This window comes from Taudactylus pleione, unplaced genomic scaffold (assembly GCF_031769625.1).
Source record: "Taudactylus pleione unplaced genomic scaffold, aTauple2 ptg000273l, whole genome shotgun sequence".
Lineage (NCBI taxonomy): Eukaryota > Metazoa > Chordata > Amphibia > Anura > Myobatrachidae > Taudactylus > Taudactylus pleione.
The window spans coordinates 1,543,127-1,555,996 of record NW_028284675.1 but is presented as its reverse complement, the minus strand read 5'-3'; the positions used below and the strand labels follow the sequence as shown (position 1 = coordinate 1,555,996).

General features: G+C 43.3%; 1 protein-coding gene across 2 annotated transcripts in view; it reads left to right on the top strand.

The window, feature by feature from the left end:
* DNAH6 (dynein axonemal heavy chain 6) overlaps nucleotides 1-12,870 on the top strand; it is a 342,820-nt gene that overhangs the window by 170,612 nt on the left and 159,338 nt on the right. For both annotated transcript variants that reach the window (XM_088481442.1, XM_088481443.1), the window contains exon 44: nucleotides 596-750. In XM_088481442.1, the coding sequence (XP_088337568.1) occupies nucleotides 596-750 (155 nt within the window). The remainder of the gene's footprint in view (nucleotides 1-595; nucleotides 751-12,870) is intronic.

Sequence of the window (12,870 nt, the reverse complement as noted above, 5' to 3'; positions counted from 1 at the left end):
ACAAACATGCAAATTCTGAAAATGTATATAAAAAAATAGAGAATCACCCAATCCACAGGGACAGAAATGATGTCCAAATTATAACACTTGTTCAGGGAGCAAATATACAAGTAAAGTTCCTTATTGTTAAGGAGGTAGATGGTGCTTGTTATATGGTATCCAACAAGAGGTACAGTTACCAGTTCCAGTGTCCAGACAATTATATGGGGTCCAATGGCAAAGCTATGCAATAGAAATCGTCCCATATGGCACAGGTCTGGTCCTTTAGTGGAAAGACAGCTGTCTTTAGTACCAGTACCACCAATGGAGATGTAGATATGCTCCTGCTGAATAATGTGTAGTGGAGTTTCGCTGTGTTTAGTCACAGCTTTGTCAAAGGACTCCTTGTCGAATCTGGGCCCTCAGTCACTTATCATATTAATAAGTGCAGTCTTAAGGTTCATCTAAATTGCATTGCATTACAACTAAGACGCATTTTCAGGCAAAAAAATGCTCCCTTGCTGCAGGCTTCTAGGTGTATGAGGACACATCTGTAATGTGCATAAACTTCTTCTTTATCTGCATTACTTGACAGCTTTTCATTTTCTGGTTTTAGGTTGGAGCTGACAAAGCTGACAAGGTTTATGAAGACCTGACTGATATGGAGAAGATTAGATCAGTATTACAGGACTATCTGGATGACTACAATCTGACCAATGCTAAAGATGTCAAGTTGGTGTTTTTCCAGGATGCAATAGAGCATATCTCCAGGTACAATACCATCTACAAATAGAAACTGCAGTAGTCACTTTCAAGGAAATCAGAGCCTCACATGTCATACTTTTGAGATTAGATATAAAAATGATTAGAATAATACAAAGAAGATATTTACAACTTATAAACATCTTCTTTGTTTATTGTAATAATTTTTATAGTTAACACTCACCAGCTTTGTGGAGCTCCCTGGGACTGCAGGGAGACGAGAGATGAGGCAGCAACAGCTCAGCCTCGCTTCTATCAGACACTGTTTGCAGAGGTGGGGGTGGGGCCACACCACGGGCAGTAAGCTGCACAGAAAGAGAGCTAATAGAGACATGCCTCTGAGTATGGGGGGTGTGCCTTGAGCACTGATGGACACCTTGGATGTGTCATGTGACCAGGAAGTGCACTGCAGTGTTTAAAGATCAAAGCTCAGTTAGCAGAAGCAAGAGAAGACACAGTGATGCAGGTAGGACAGTGTCATGTGACCAGGAAGTGCACTGTAGTGTTTAAAGATCAAAGCTCAGTTAGCAGAAGCAAGAGAAGACACAGTGATGCAGGTAGGACAGTGTCATGTGACCAGGAAGTGCACTGCAGTGTTTAGAGATCGGAAATCAGTCAGCAGCAGCAAGAGAAGACACAGTGATGCAGGTAGGAGAATCATTGGACACTGCATCTTAGTGGAGTGAGGGGAGAGATACAGTGAATAGGGGGTGAGACAGGCTCCCAGCACCCATCTCCATGTGTGCCTCCCTACCCATTGACCTCACGGCACGTCACTGGTATTTAGTGTCTTTTTCTTTTAATGTGTCCCTTCATATTTTTGTGGAGAACTTAGACAATGTTTAATACATGTCTCTTTTTTGGGATCAGAGTTTAAATATATATCACTGGAATAAGGGTTGTGTGTACCTAAAACGTTGCATCTTTCTAATAAACTATCAGGTTTATTCATTAGTTTGGATTGGAGTGCCATTTACCATTCATTATGCATTTTATGTACATGAGTCAGTCATTTTCTGCAAACGATGACTAAAAGTGAAGAGGTTGAAGTCAATTTAACTACTTTCGAAAGAACTGCTCAGAGATAAAGTTGGCCTAAAAGTCAGAGAGCTGGCCTCTTAGACCCTTCCTGTCTGGAGAACTGCAAAAAGCATACTTTGATTTGAGCCTTGCTGATGCCAAAGACCATGATAAACTAAAACAACTGAATTTCTTACATATATGGATGTCACGATGTCTGTTCGAGCACAGCGCGTTCATCGCTGGGGATACCAAGTGATTAATCCTCTTTGCTCTTAAATGTATGACCTCATCTATCTCACCAAGAAATGGCTACAGCCAGAGACTCTAACAGGAACACAGATTGTGGAGACGGTCATTATGGAACCAAATTCTATTGTCACTGCCTACAGTTCTGCAAAAGTGGGTGAGCTATGGGGACCTTGAAACTACAGACCAACAGGTGGAGAGGCATGTGGTGGCTGAGGAACTCTTGAGTTTAGCCCAACTGCTCCTAGTCCCGCAACAGTGATTCCTCATGTATAATGTGAGGAGGTATATGAACTGAAGAGGATGATGGACCTGAAGGCAAGGACGGTAATGTTAATGTCTTTATTAAACAGCAGGTTGAAATGAGACCTGGAGATGATGATACTGAAGAGATGGGCAGAATTTGATTGGGACCGATGATACTGGAGTACTGAGTACAGGCGGTATGAGACCGGTGATGTTGCATTGTAAAGCTGGATTGGTTTGAAACCGATATTGATGAATATAAGAACTTGATCGGTTTGAGACTGATGTTGAATTGAAGAATTTGACTGATTTGAGACAGATGTTGATGAATTGAAGAACTTGATCGGTTTGAGACCGATGTTGATGAATTGAAGAATTTGATCGGTTTGTGACCGATGTTGATGAATTGAAGAACTTGATCGGTTTGAGATCGATGTTGATAATTTGAAGAACTTGACCGGTTTGAGACCGATGTTGATGAATTGAAGAACTTGATCAGTTTGAGACTTATGTTTGGAGATATCATATGGGAATGATGTTTGGAGATATTGGCTGGCACCGATGGAGGTAGATATGAACAAATCTCTGTGGTAAATCCAGACTAGATGGAATAGGAGACTAAACTACCAGACTTGGAACTGGAATTTAATGCATTGGAACCGTTCAGATAAACCAGGGAGCTCAGCACAGAGCTGTAACATAAGCAACATTGTATTGTCAACAGAGGCCAGTCAAGAAATGGACTTTATAGGGATTGGATGCTGCAATCAGCTGGTCTGGGAGCAGCACTCTGACTGGAGGAAGAGCATCGGGTGACAGAGTCCAAAATGGCTACGCTCATACTGTGGTTTAGGAGGGAACTCTGGCATGTACCTGGAAGGTCTTTTGTATGCCTGCATGACCTGTGAAGCGGAAATGTAGCAGTTTCTTGTGTATTGCGTGCTTGACAAGAGGAGTATCTGGATGAGACGGTACCGCAGAGCACACTGGAAGAACTTTTTGGAGACATAAACTGAACCAGGAAGATCCCCAGGTGGTAATTTGTGAGGTTCTCCAGACAATTTGAGGATTATTCAGACTGAGCCAGGGCAAGCCCAGAACTATAGAATGCAAGGCCCTGGATATGACAACAAAACTTGAAAGTTCAGAGTGCAGAGCACCAATCTTGTCTCGCAGAAGTCGAGCCTATAGGGTAATTGTACCCCGTAGGATGCGGCTTCCATCAACTGCTCAGACTTGCTTGAAGAACTTGGCCAGAGAAACAGAGAATGCAATCAGTTTTCTTTGGAGAGGAATGAACTACTCCTAACTTAGCCTCTACTTGCCGAGTTAGGAGCAGAAGTTTCCCGGACGCTTGGGACAATTGTTGAGCTGATGAGGAGCAGCACAGTATAGACAGAGGGCCTAATTCAGACCCGCTCGCGAGCGCTGAGCGCTCGCAAGCGGGTCGATGGTGCCCTAATGCGCATGCGCACGACGGTGGGAGCTCCGTCGTGCGCATGCGCGAGACTCACATAGTGACAGCCAAGCTGTCGCTATGGGTCTCGCACCAAAGGGGGCGTGCTGTCGATGGTGACTGCCCAGACGGAGGCATTCCCATGGGAACGCCTTCCGTCTGGAGCCGTCCCCACTGACATCACTAGTGATGTCAGTGGGAGTGCTTTTGGCTCTGATAGAGCCAAAAGCACTCCTGGGCTTGCGGCAGCGAGACCCTACCGCAGGGTCTCGTCGCAAGCGCGATGGTCTTGACCATCGCGACCATTTTTTAGGCCGCTCGCATAAGCTGTGGGTGGTCACCCACAGCTATGCGAGCGGCCAGGAGGCCGCTCCATTTTTAGGTAGGAAGGCCCTGATTCAGAGCGAGCGCTCTGGTCAGAGCGTCCGGCTCTGAATCAGGCCCAGAGATTCTAGGACTGTCGTCTTCGGCGTTCTTTCTGTGATAGACGAGAACGGTTGATTTATTCCTCTTTGGGATGACTGAGGCAAGGCTGTTGTCTGAGGCTTAGGATGTACAATTCGCCGTCTCTCAATAGCTTGCTCTTTATAATGTTTAAAAGATCATGGTTGCCTGGTTAACCTTGTAAAGGCCGACTTTGTGAACCCCCCAAAATAGCAAGTGAAACCTGTTGGCGTAATATGTATACGTGGAGATACTTGGTATTATGATACTGCTGAAAAACATAGAAACACAGTGTGGTCCCATGGTAATCGCTGTGGGATTGGTTCCTGTTTTATGCTATATTGGGTGGAGATTTTCCCAATTCTGGAAGCTGTGGGGAAACCCAACTTGTTACAAAAAAGATATTTGCCTCAGAGCAGTTACAGAACCCTACTCTGGTAAAGGCTAGAGAGACATCATGATTTGTTGTACCAAGTGTCCAAGAAAGGAGAAGATATTGTGGAACAATGAATAGTTCCAAAGGCATATAGAAGAATGGTGTTAGACCTGGTTCATGGTCACATAACTGCAGGACATCAAGGGGTAGAAAAAAAAATCTGAATTTTACAGCAATTTTTCTGGCCTGGGGGTTCATAAAGATGTATCTGAAAATCACTACCATGCTCCCCGGCCACATTATAGAAGTCCACTTGTCCCATTAACCATTATTGAGGTCTCGTTTGAGAGAATGGCTATGGTTTTGGTTGGACCTTTAATAAAGTCTGCCCAGGGTCATAAGTATATTTTAGTAGTTATGGATTACGCCAGTGGTTCTCAAACTCGGTCCTCAGGACCCCACACAGGTCACGTTTTCCAGGTCACCCAGCTGGTGCACAGGTGTAGTCATTACTCACTGACACATTTTAAAAGATCCACAGATGGATCTAATTATTTCACTTTTGATTCTGTGAGGAGACATGGAAAACATGCACTGTTTGGAGTCCTGAGGACCGAGTTTGAGAACCTGTGGATTACGCTACCAGATACCCGGAAGCGATGCCATTGTGTAATACGTCAGCAAAGGAAACTATAAAAGGAAGTAGTACATGTCTTTAGCAAAGTGGAAATACCTAAGGAAATCCTGACTGCCGAGGATACCCCATTAATGTCAGACATCACAAAAGACTTGTGCCGCTTGTGTTTAAGATTACTCTGCTAAGGACCTCCATGTATAACTCTCAGACTGATGGTTTAGTGGAGAGGTTTAACAAAACTTTAATGAATATGCTAAAGAAAGTGGTGGATACAGATGGGAACGATTGTGATTATTTGTTACCCTATTTATTGCTGGCCATTAGAGAGGTTCCACAATCCTCCACAGTGTTTTCGCCTTTTGATTTGCTGTATGGGAGATATTGCAAAAGAGGCTTGGAAAGGGCAACCCAGTCCTTATAAAACTATAATTGAACTTGTTTCTCAAATGCAGGAAAGATTAGCTGTAGTGGTGTCGATAGTAAGAGACCACTTGGAACAGGCACAATACAGAGTGTACATTCATAATACCCAACTACGCACCTTTGCTCCTGGGGACAGAGTGCTTATTTTGGTTTCCATGGTAGAAAGTACCTTTTTGACCAAGTGGCAAGGACCATTTGAAATCATACAAAAATTGGGTGAGGTTAATTATAAGGTGTACCAGCAAGGGGAAAGAAAGACAGAACAGATCTACCATGTAAATCTTATAAAACCCTGGAAGGATAGAGTAGCTCTGTCGGCCACCCTGTTCCCTCCAGTAACAGCAGTACCTTTGGTACCCATAGTAACAATAGCCAAAAGTCTCTCAACTATTCAACAGCATGAGGCTAAAGAATTTCTCATAAGAAATAGAGATTTGTTTTCTGATATACCTGGTAAAACAACTGTTATTAAACATGATATTATCACTGAACCAGGGTTTAAGATTAACCTAAAGCCCCATAGAATACCAGAAACCCAACGGGAATCAGTATTTAAAGAAATGTTGGAGGTAGATATAATTGAAGAGTCACATAGGGCCTGATTCAGATTTAGGAATATACAGTCAGGTGCATAAATATTGGGACATTGACAGAATTTTCATATATTGCCTCTATTCACCACCACAATGACTTTGAAATGAAACAAACAAGATGTGCTTTAACTGCAGACGTTCAGATTTAATTTGAGGGTAATTACATCCAAATCAGGTGAACGGTGTAGGAATTACAATGGTTTCTATATGTGCCTCCCACTTTTTAAGGGGCCAAAAAGTAATGGGACTACAAATTCAAAAGCTATTTCATGGACAGGTGTGGGCTATTCCCTCGTTATTTCATTATCAGTTAAGCAGATAAAAGGTCTGGAGTTGATTCTAGGTGTGACATTTGCATTTGGAATCAGTTGCTTTCGACTCTCAATATGAGATCCAAAGAGCTGTCACTATCAGTGAAGCAAGCCATCATTAGGCTGAAAAATCAAAACAAACCCATCAGAGAGATAGCAAAAACATTAAGTGTGGCCAAATCAACTGTTTGGAACATTCTTAAAATGAAAGACGCACCGGAGAGCTCAGCAACACCAAAAGACCTGGAAGACCACTGAAAACAACTGTGGTGGATGACGTGAATTAAAACCTCTTCACAACAGTTGGCCAAATTAAGAACACTCTCCAGGAGGTAGGTGTACATGTGTCAAAGTCAAGAGAAGACTTCACAAGAGTGAATATAGAGGGTTCACCACAAGATGTAAACCATTGGTGAGCCACAAAAAACAGGAAGACCAAATTAGAGTTTGCCAAACAACATCTAAAAAAGCCATTACAGTTCTGGAACAACATCCTATGGACAGATGAGACAAAGATCAACTTGTGCCAGAGTGATGGGAAGAGAAGGGTATGGAGAAGGAAAGGAACTGCTCATGATCCAAAACATACCACCTCATCAGTGAAGCATGGTGGTGGTAGTGTCGTGGCGTGGGCATGTATGGCTGCCAATGGAACTGGTTCCCTTGTATTTATTAATGATGTGACTGCTGACAAAAGCAGCAGAATGAATTCTGAAGTGTTTCGGGCAATATTACATGCTCATATTACGTCAAATGCTTCAGAACTCATTGGACAGCGCTTCACAGTGCAGATGGACAATGACCCGAAGCATACTGCAAAAGCAACCAAAGACTTTTTTAAGGCTAAAAAGAGGAATGTTATGCAATGGCCAAGTCAATCCCCTGACCTGAATCCGATTGAGCATGCATTTCACTTGATGAAGGCAAAACTGAAGGGAAAATGCCCCAAGAACAAGCAGGAACTGAAGACATTTGCAGTAGAGACCTGGCAGAGCATCACAAGGGATGAGACCCAGCGTCTAGTGATGTCTATGCGTTCCACAGTTCAGGCTGTAATTGCCTGCAAAGGATTTGCAACTAAGTATTAAAAAGTGAAAGTTAGATTTAGGATTGTTTAGTTTGTCCCATTACTTTTGGCCCCTTAAAAAGTGGGAGGCACATATAGAAACCGTTGTAATTCCTACACGTTCACCTGATTTGGATGTAATTACCCTCAAATTAAATCTGAACGTCTGCAGTTAAAGCACATCTTGTTTGTTTCATTTCAAAGCCATTGTGGTGGTGAATAGAGGCCAAAATATGAAAATTCTGTCAATGTCCCAATATTTATGCACCTGACTGTAGAAAGAAAGAGAAAGTAACTTTGCATCTTGGTTCAACCATGTTGCACTGCAGGTGGGGCAGCTTTTAAATGTGCAGAGAGATTTAGATTTGGGAGGGATGCCCAAACTGACATCCAAATAAAGCTGTCCAACATTTGTGACCTACATGCAAAAGCAGCCAATATTTACCCCACATGCAGAAAGATTTATGTATTTGCACCCCTTGCATTGCAACATGGTTTGTCCAGGTACATAGTTACTTTCTCTATCTTACTCTATTCCCAAATCTGAATCAGGCCCATAGTGAGTGGTCAAGTACCATTGTAATCATCCCAGAACCCAATGGGAACTTGTGCTTCTGCAATGATTCTGTAAATTGAATAGTGTACCTAAATTTGATGCTATCCAATGCCTCGTGTGATTAAGTTATTGAAGGGAGTAGCATGGTACTTAACCACTGTAAACATAATCAAAGGCTACTGGCAAGTGCTGTTGACAGACAATGCAAAAGAAAAGATGGCTTTTTCTGCACCGCAGGGGCTGTTCAATACAAGATTTTGCCATTTGGGTTACATGGGGCACCCGCCACCTTTCAGAGGATGATGGATAAAATTGTAAGGCCTCATAGACTGAAAGCTGCTGCTTATCTCGATGATGTAGTCATCTATAGTCCTGATTGCAGAGTACAAGCAGTGTTGGACTCCATCTGTGATATCGGAGTGACAGCCAACCCAAAAATGTGTTGCTTAGGAATGGAAGAGGTGAAGTATTTTGGATGCACACCAAAGACAGAGGCTTGATAAAGCCGCAACTTAATAAAAGTGAGGCAATACAAAATAGGCCTGAGCCATAAATAAGAAGCAGGTGAGAGTTTTCTTAGAAATCACCGGTTATTATAGAAGGTTTATACCCAATGTTGCCTCCATTGCTGTCCCTTTGACTGACCTTACCAAGGGTAAAAGTTTTTTATGGTTAAATGTAATCCTGAGGCAGAAAAGGCTTTTTAGACGTTGAAGCGTTGTGCACCCAACCAGTCTTGATGACACCTGACTTTAAACATGAATTTGTGGTGCAAACAAGGAACGCAACTGTGAATGCAATAGCGATTACGCACGTAGTTCAACTTCAATAGTATGCTAATCCATTGCGATCACAATGCCTCTGCTGCACTACATAAGGACGCCCACTTTAATTAGCACACATCCAAAATGTAGAGCAGAACTGCAAAACCATCACAACAATCAAGTACCATCACAGCCTTACTCACACTTGCACAAGCCCTGACCTTACTCAGAAATTGCTAACTTCCACGCACGCTATCAGGCTGCAGGCTGCGTATGGCATCACAGTGGATAATTTATGCATGCCCCTGGCAAGCCTGCTTTCGCCTGACCTTCCCCCCGTCACCACCCACAAATGGCACTTCCTATCACTGCGATCACAGTCCTGATCGCAGTGGCTAGTTTGCGCATGCGCACTGCAATGCATACGCATGCGCAATATGCAACAATCGGCCGATTGCGTGCGTATTAGCAACTGCGTTCCTTGCCCTGGGATCGGATATAGGGATAGGTGCTATCCTGTCTCAGAACAAGAAGGGCAAAGAACATCCTCTTATTTTTTTAAGTAGAAAATGAAATGTACATGAAAGGAACTATGCCACTATTGAAAAATAAGCATTGGCAATTAAGTGGGCATTAGAAACACTCAAGTACTACCTTTTGGAAAGAAAATTCAGGTCATTTACCAATCATGCTCCCTTGAAATGTATATTAATAAAGAGAACAATAGGAGAATAACAAGATGGTACCTGGCCTTGCAAATTTTTAAATTCTCAGTAGAACATAGGAAACGAAGTCAACTGGCTAATGCAGACGCTTTGTCCTATATCTTTTATTTTGGAACCACAGGTGTTCCAGCCCAAAGGTCGAAACAGGAGAGGATTAAAGCGCTGGAGAATGTTTCCTGGCTTCTGTCTGCTGGACAGAAGCTAATTGGTAACATTAATTGTCAGAGCACCTGTGAGAGATTGATATAAACTGTGTCAATTGCTAGTCTCAGTCTCTCACTACCTAGGGAACAGGCAGGAGGCCTGTTGACAGACACTGAGTATTACTGGCTGTCAGTACATTAGGTCCCTCCACTGTGAGAGAGGGAATAATTTTCGCTAGTTAGAACACGACAAGTTAGCCTTTCCTTTTATGTTTAACTAGTTGGGATACCTAACGTTGCCCGGGTTAAAGATCGGTCCATGAAGTATACCTGCAGCCTTAATTTTTTTACTTGTCCTCACCTATAACCTAGATAACTATGCAAATTAGGAGTAAATGACAGTGCAGCCAGACGTATACTCATATTGTTTGGAATGGGGTATATCAGGAGCAGACTGACTTGCAGCACATGAATCAGTATAGCTTCCGAAATCGCTTAAGTTTCAGTAATCACTGCAGAAACGAGGGGGTGATTAAGCTGCAAACGGATATGTTACGATAGCTGTTATATGGTAATGCAGCAGGAGGCATTATGCCTCCTACATGCATTACTGATCCGAGCTGCGTCCAAGGACATAGCACCGGCTGGCTGAATGACCCTTGGATCACACAAGCTAGCCGCTGCAAATGAGTAAAAGAGGCCAGGAAATTTCCATCAGCCAACGGAGATCATGGACTCTCCACTCCCCCCCAACTTCAGCGACAAACTCGCGGATTTAAGAAACGGAGGCCGTCGTCGACAGCTCACTGCCCAGAAACAGCAGCAGACTGTCAATCAGTCTGCTGCCAGACTGTGTGCGGGATCGCCGACCTGTACATCACATGCACAGCATGGTTCAGGCTCATGTGCAGATTAATGATAATTGGGAATCTGCATGATCTCTGTCACTCATACTTACCTACTCTCCTGGGTGTTGCTGGAGGCCCTCTGCACTCCCGGAAGAGTATCTGGATCTCCCGCATCCCGCCCACTTCCTAGTAAAGTGGGCAAGGTGGATAGATAATTGTTGGGAATTACGGAATAATTGCAGAGAATTGTGGCTCCATATGGAGAGAGTGTGGCAGAATGACGCAAACACGTGTATTTAGTCCTGATCCCTGATCGTGGTCCAACAATTTTTTTTTTTTTTTATAAATTCTTTATTTTCAGAGAAAACATCTTGTTATATCAAGTAACAGTGGTACATAATCTATACGTTTTCCTTTTTTTCTCAACATTAGTGCATATAAACCTTGCAGATGAAAATCAGGAACACTAAAACAAACCTTGAATATCAGCAAGGAAAAATAAAAGAATTGTATCCAAACAATTAAATCCTCTGCAGATAACTGCATGGACAACAAAAACCTACAATTTCTCAATTAAAACACAAATACAACAAATTAGACCGGAAAAATAAAAGAGAAGGAAAAAGAGAGAAAGAGTAAAAAAAAATTATATATATATATATATATATATATATATATATATATATATATATATATATATAAATAAATAATGATTAATAATAATTTTTGGAAAGAGGGGGAGAGGAGGGGGAAGAAGGAGAGGCAGACAACCAATGCTAAGCATACACCTTCCGAGACCAGGTATCAGTAAAATCAATAGATAAACTAGGGTCGTGGGATGAGGGCTGCGTAAGAAGCAGATGGTTTAAATTCAATCCAATTACACCACAGAGTCGTAAACTCCGAGTGTTTTTCAGGGGCTGAGTAGAGAATATCATCCATGGTCATGTAGAAATGAAGACGTTGACACCATTCCCACACCGAGGGGGGAACCTGAGAGCGCCAGCGAACTGGGAGCACTGCCCTTGCGGCGTTGTTGATATGTCTAAGTAGTGATTTTTTATATATAGAGACAGAGAAAGACGTATAAGATAGCAACCAAAAATCCGGTCCAGTTGGTACAGTAAATCCTAATATCTCAGAAGCCAAGGCTATTATCTTACACCAAAAGAGAGTAATTAATGTACAGTCCCACCAAATATGTATCATTGTACCTGTTTCCTGAAGACATCTCCAGCAGAGAGGGGACACCGAGGGGAAGCATCACTTTAGGATGACAGGACTGCGATACCATCTTGTCAACACTTGTATTGTGTTTCCCGAACCTCCAGACTATCTGAGCACACCTTGGTGATTTGGAAGACTTTATCCCAATTAATTTGAATACCCTTATATGTAAAATCCCTATTCCAGGCCTCAACAAATAGAGGATCAGAAGTAAACATGTCGTTTAGCAAGATCTTATAAATACCTGAAATAATATGTGTGGGAGGAATACGATGGGAACACATAGATTCAAAGGGCGTCATATCTCTGGCAAATACTGAAGGGCCCCCAAGGGATGAAGCAAAATATCGTACCTGAATGTAGGCCCAAGAACATTCCTCAGTAAGGGAGGTATTAGCACATAGGTTTGGAAATGACATAAATTTACCATCGGCCAGCAAGTGACTCATTCTAACAATCCCAGCCCCCGACCATTTAGAAATGAAAGGTCCTGAAGTCCCAGGGGGGAAAAGGGGATTATGTAGGATAGGGGTGAGGGGAGATATCACAGAAGATATCCCAGGTTTAGTACGCATTCGTTTCCATTGGCCCTCATTCAGAGCCGTACGCTCTGAGCAGAGCGCACGCTCTGAATGAGGGCCGCCCTCCATAAAAATGGAGCGTCCTCCTGGACGCTCGTATAGCTGTGGGTCACCACCCACAGCCTATACGAGCGTGCAGTTTGATGGCCGCGATGGTCGTGACCATCGCGACCATCGAAACTGCGAGCCAGAGCCTGCGGTTGAGGTTTTCAACCGCAAGCCCCGGAGTGATTTTGGCTCTATCAGAGCCAAAATCACTCCCACTGACATCACTAGTGATGTCAGTGGGCCGGCTTCTGACGGGAGGCGTTCCCATGGGAACGCCCCCGTCAGGGAGGCACGCCCCCGGCACGCCCACCAAAGGGGGCGTGCTGTCAATCAACATCGACAGCACGCCCCCTTTGATCAGACACAACGAGCGAAGGACTTTCCTTCGCTCGTCGCGTCTGGCGCATGCGCACGAC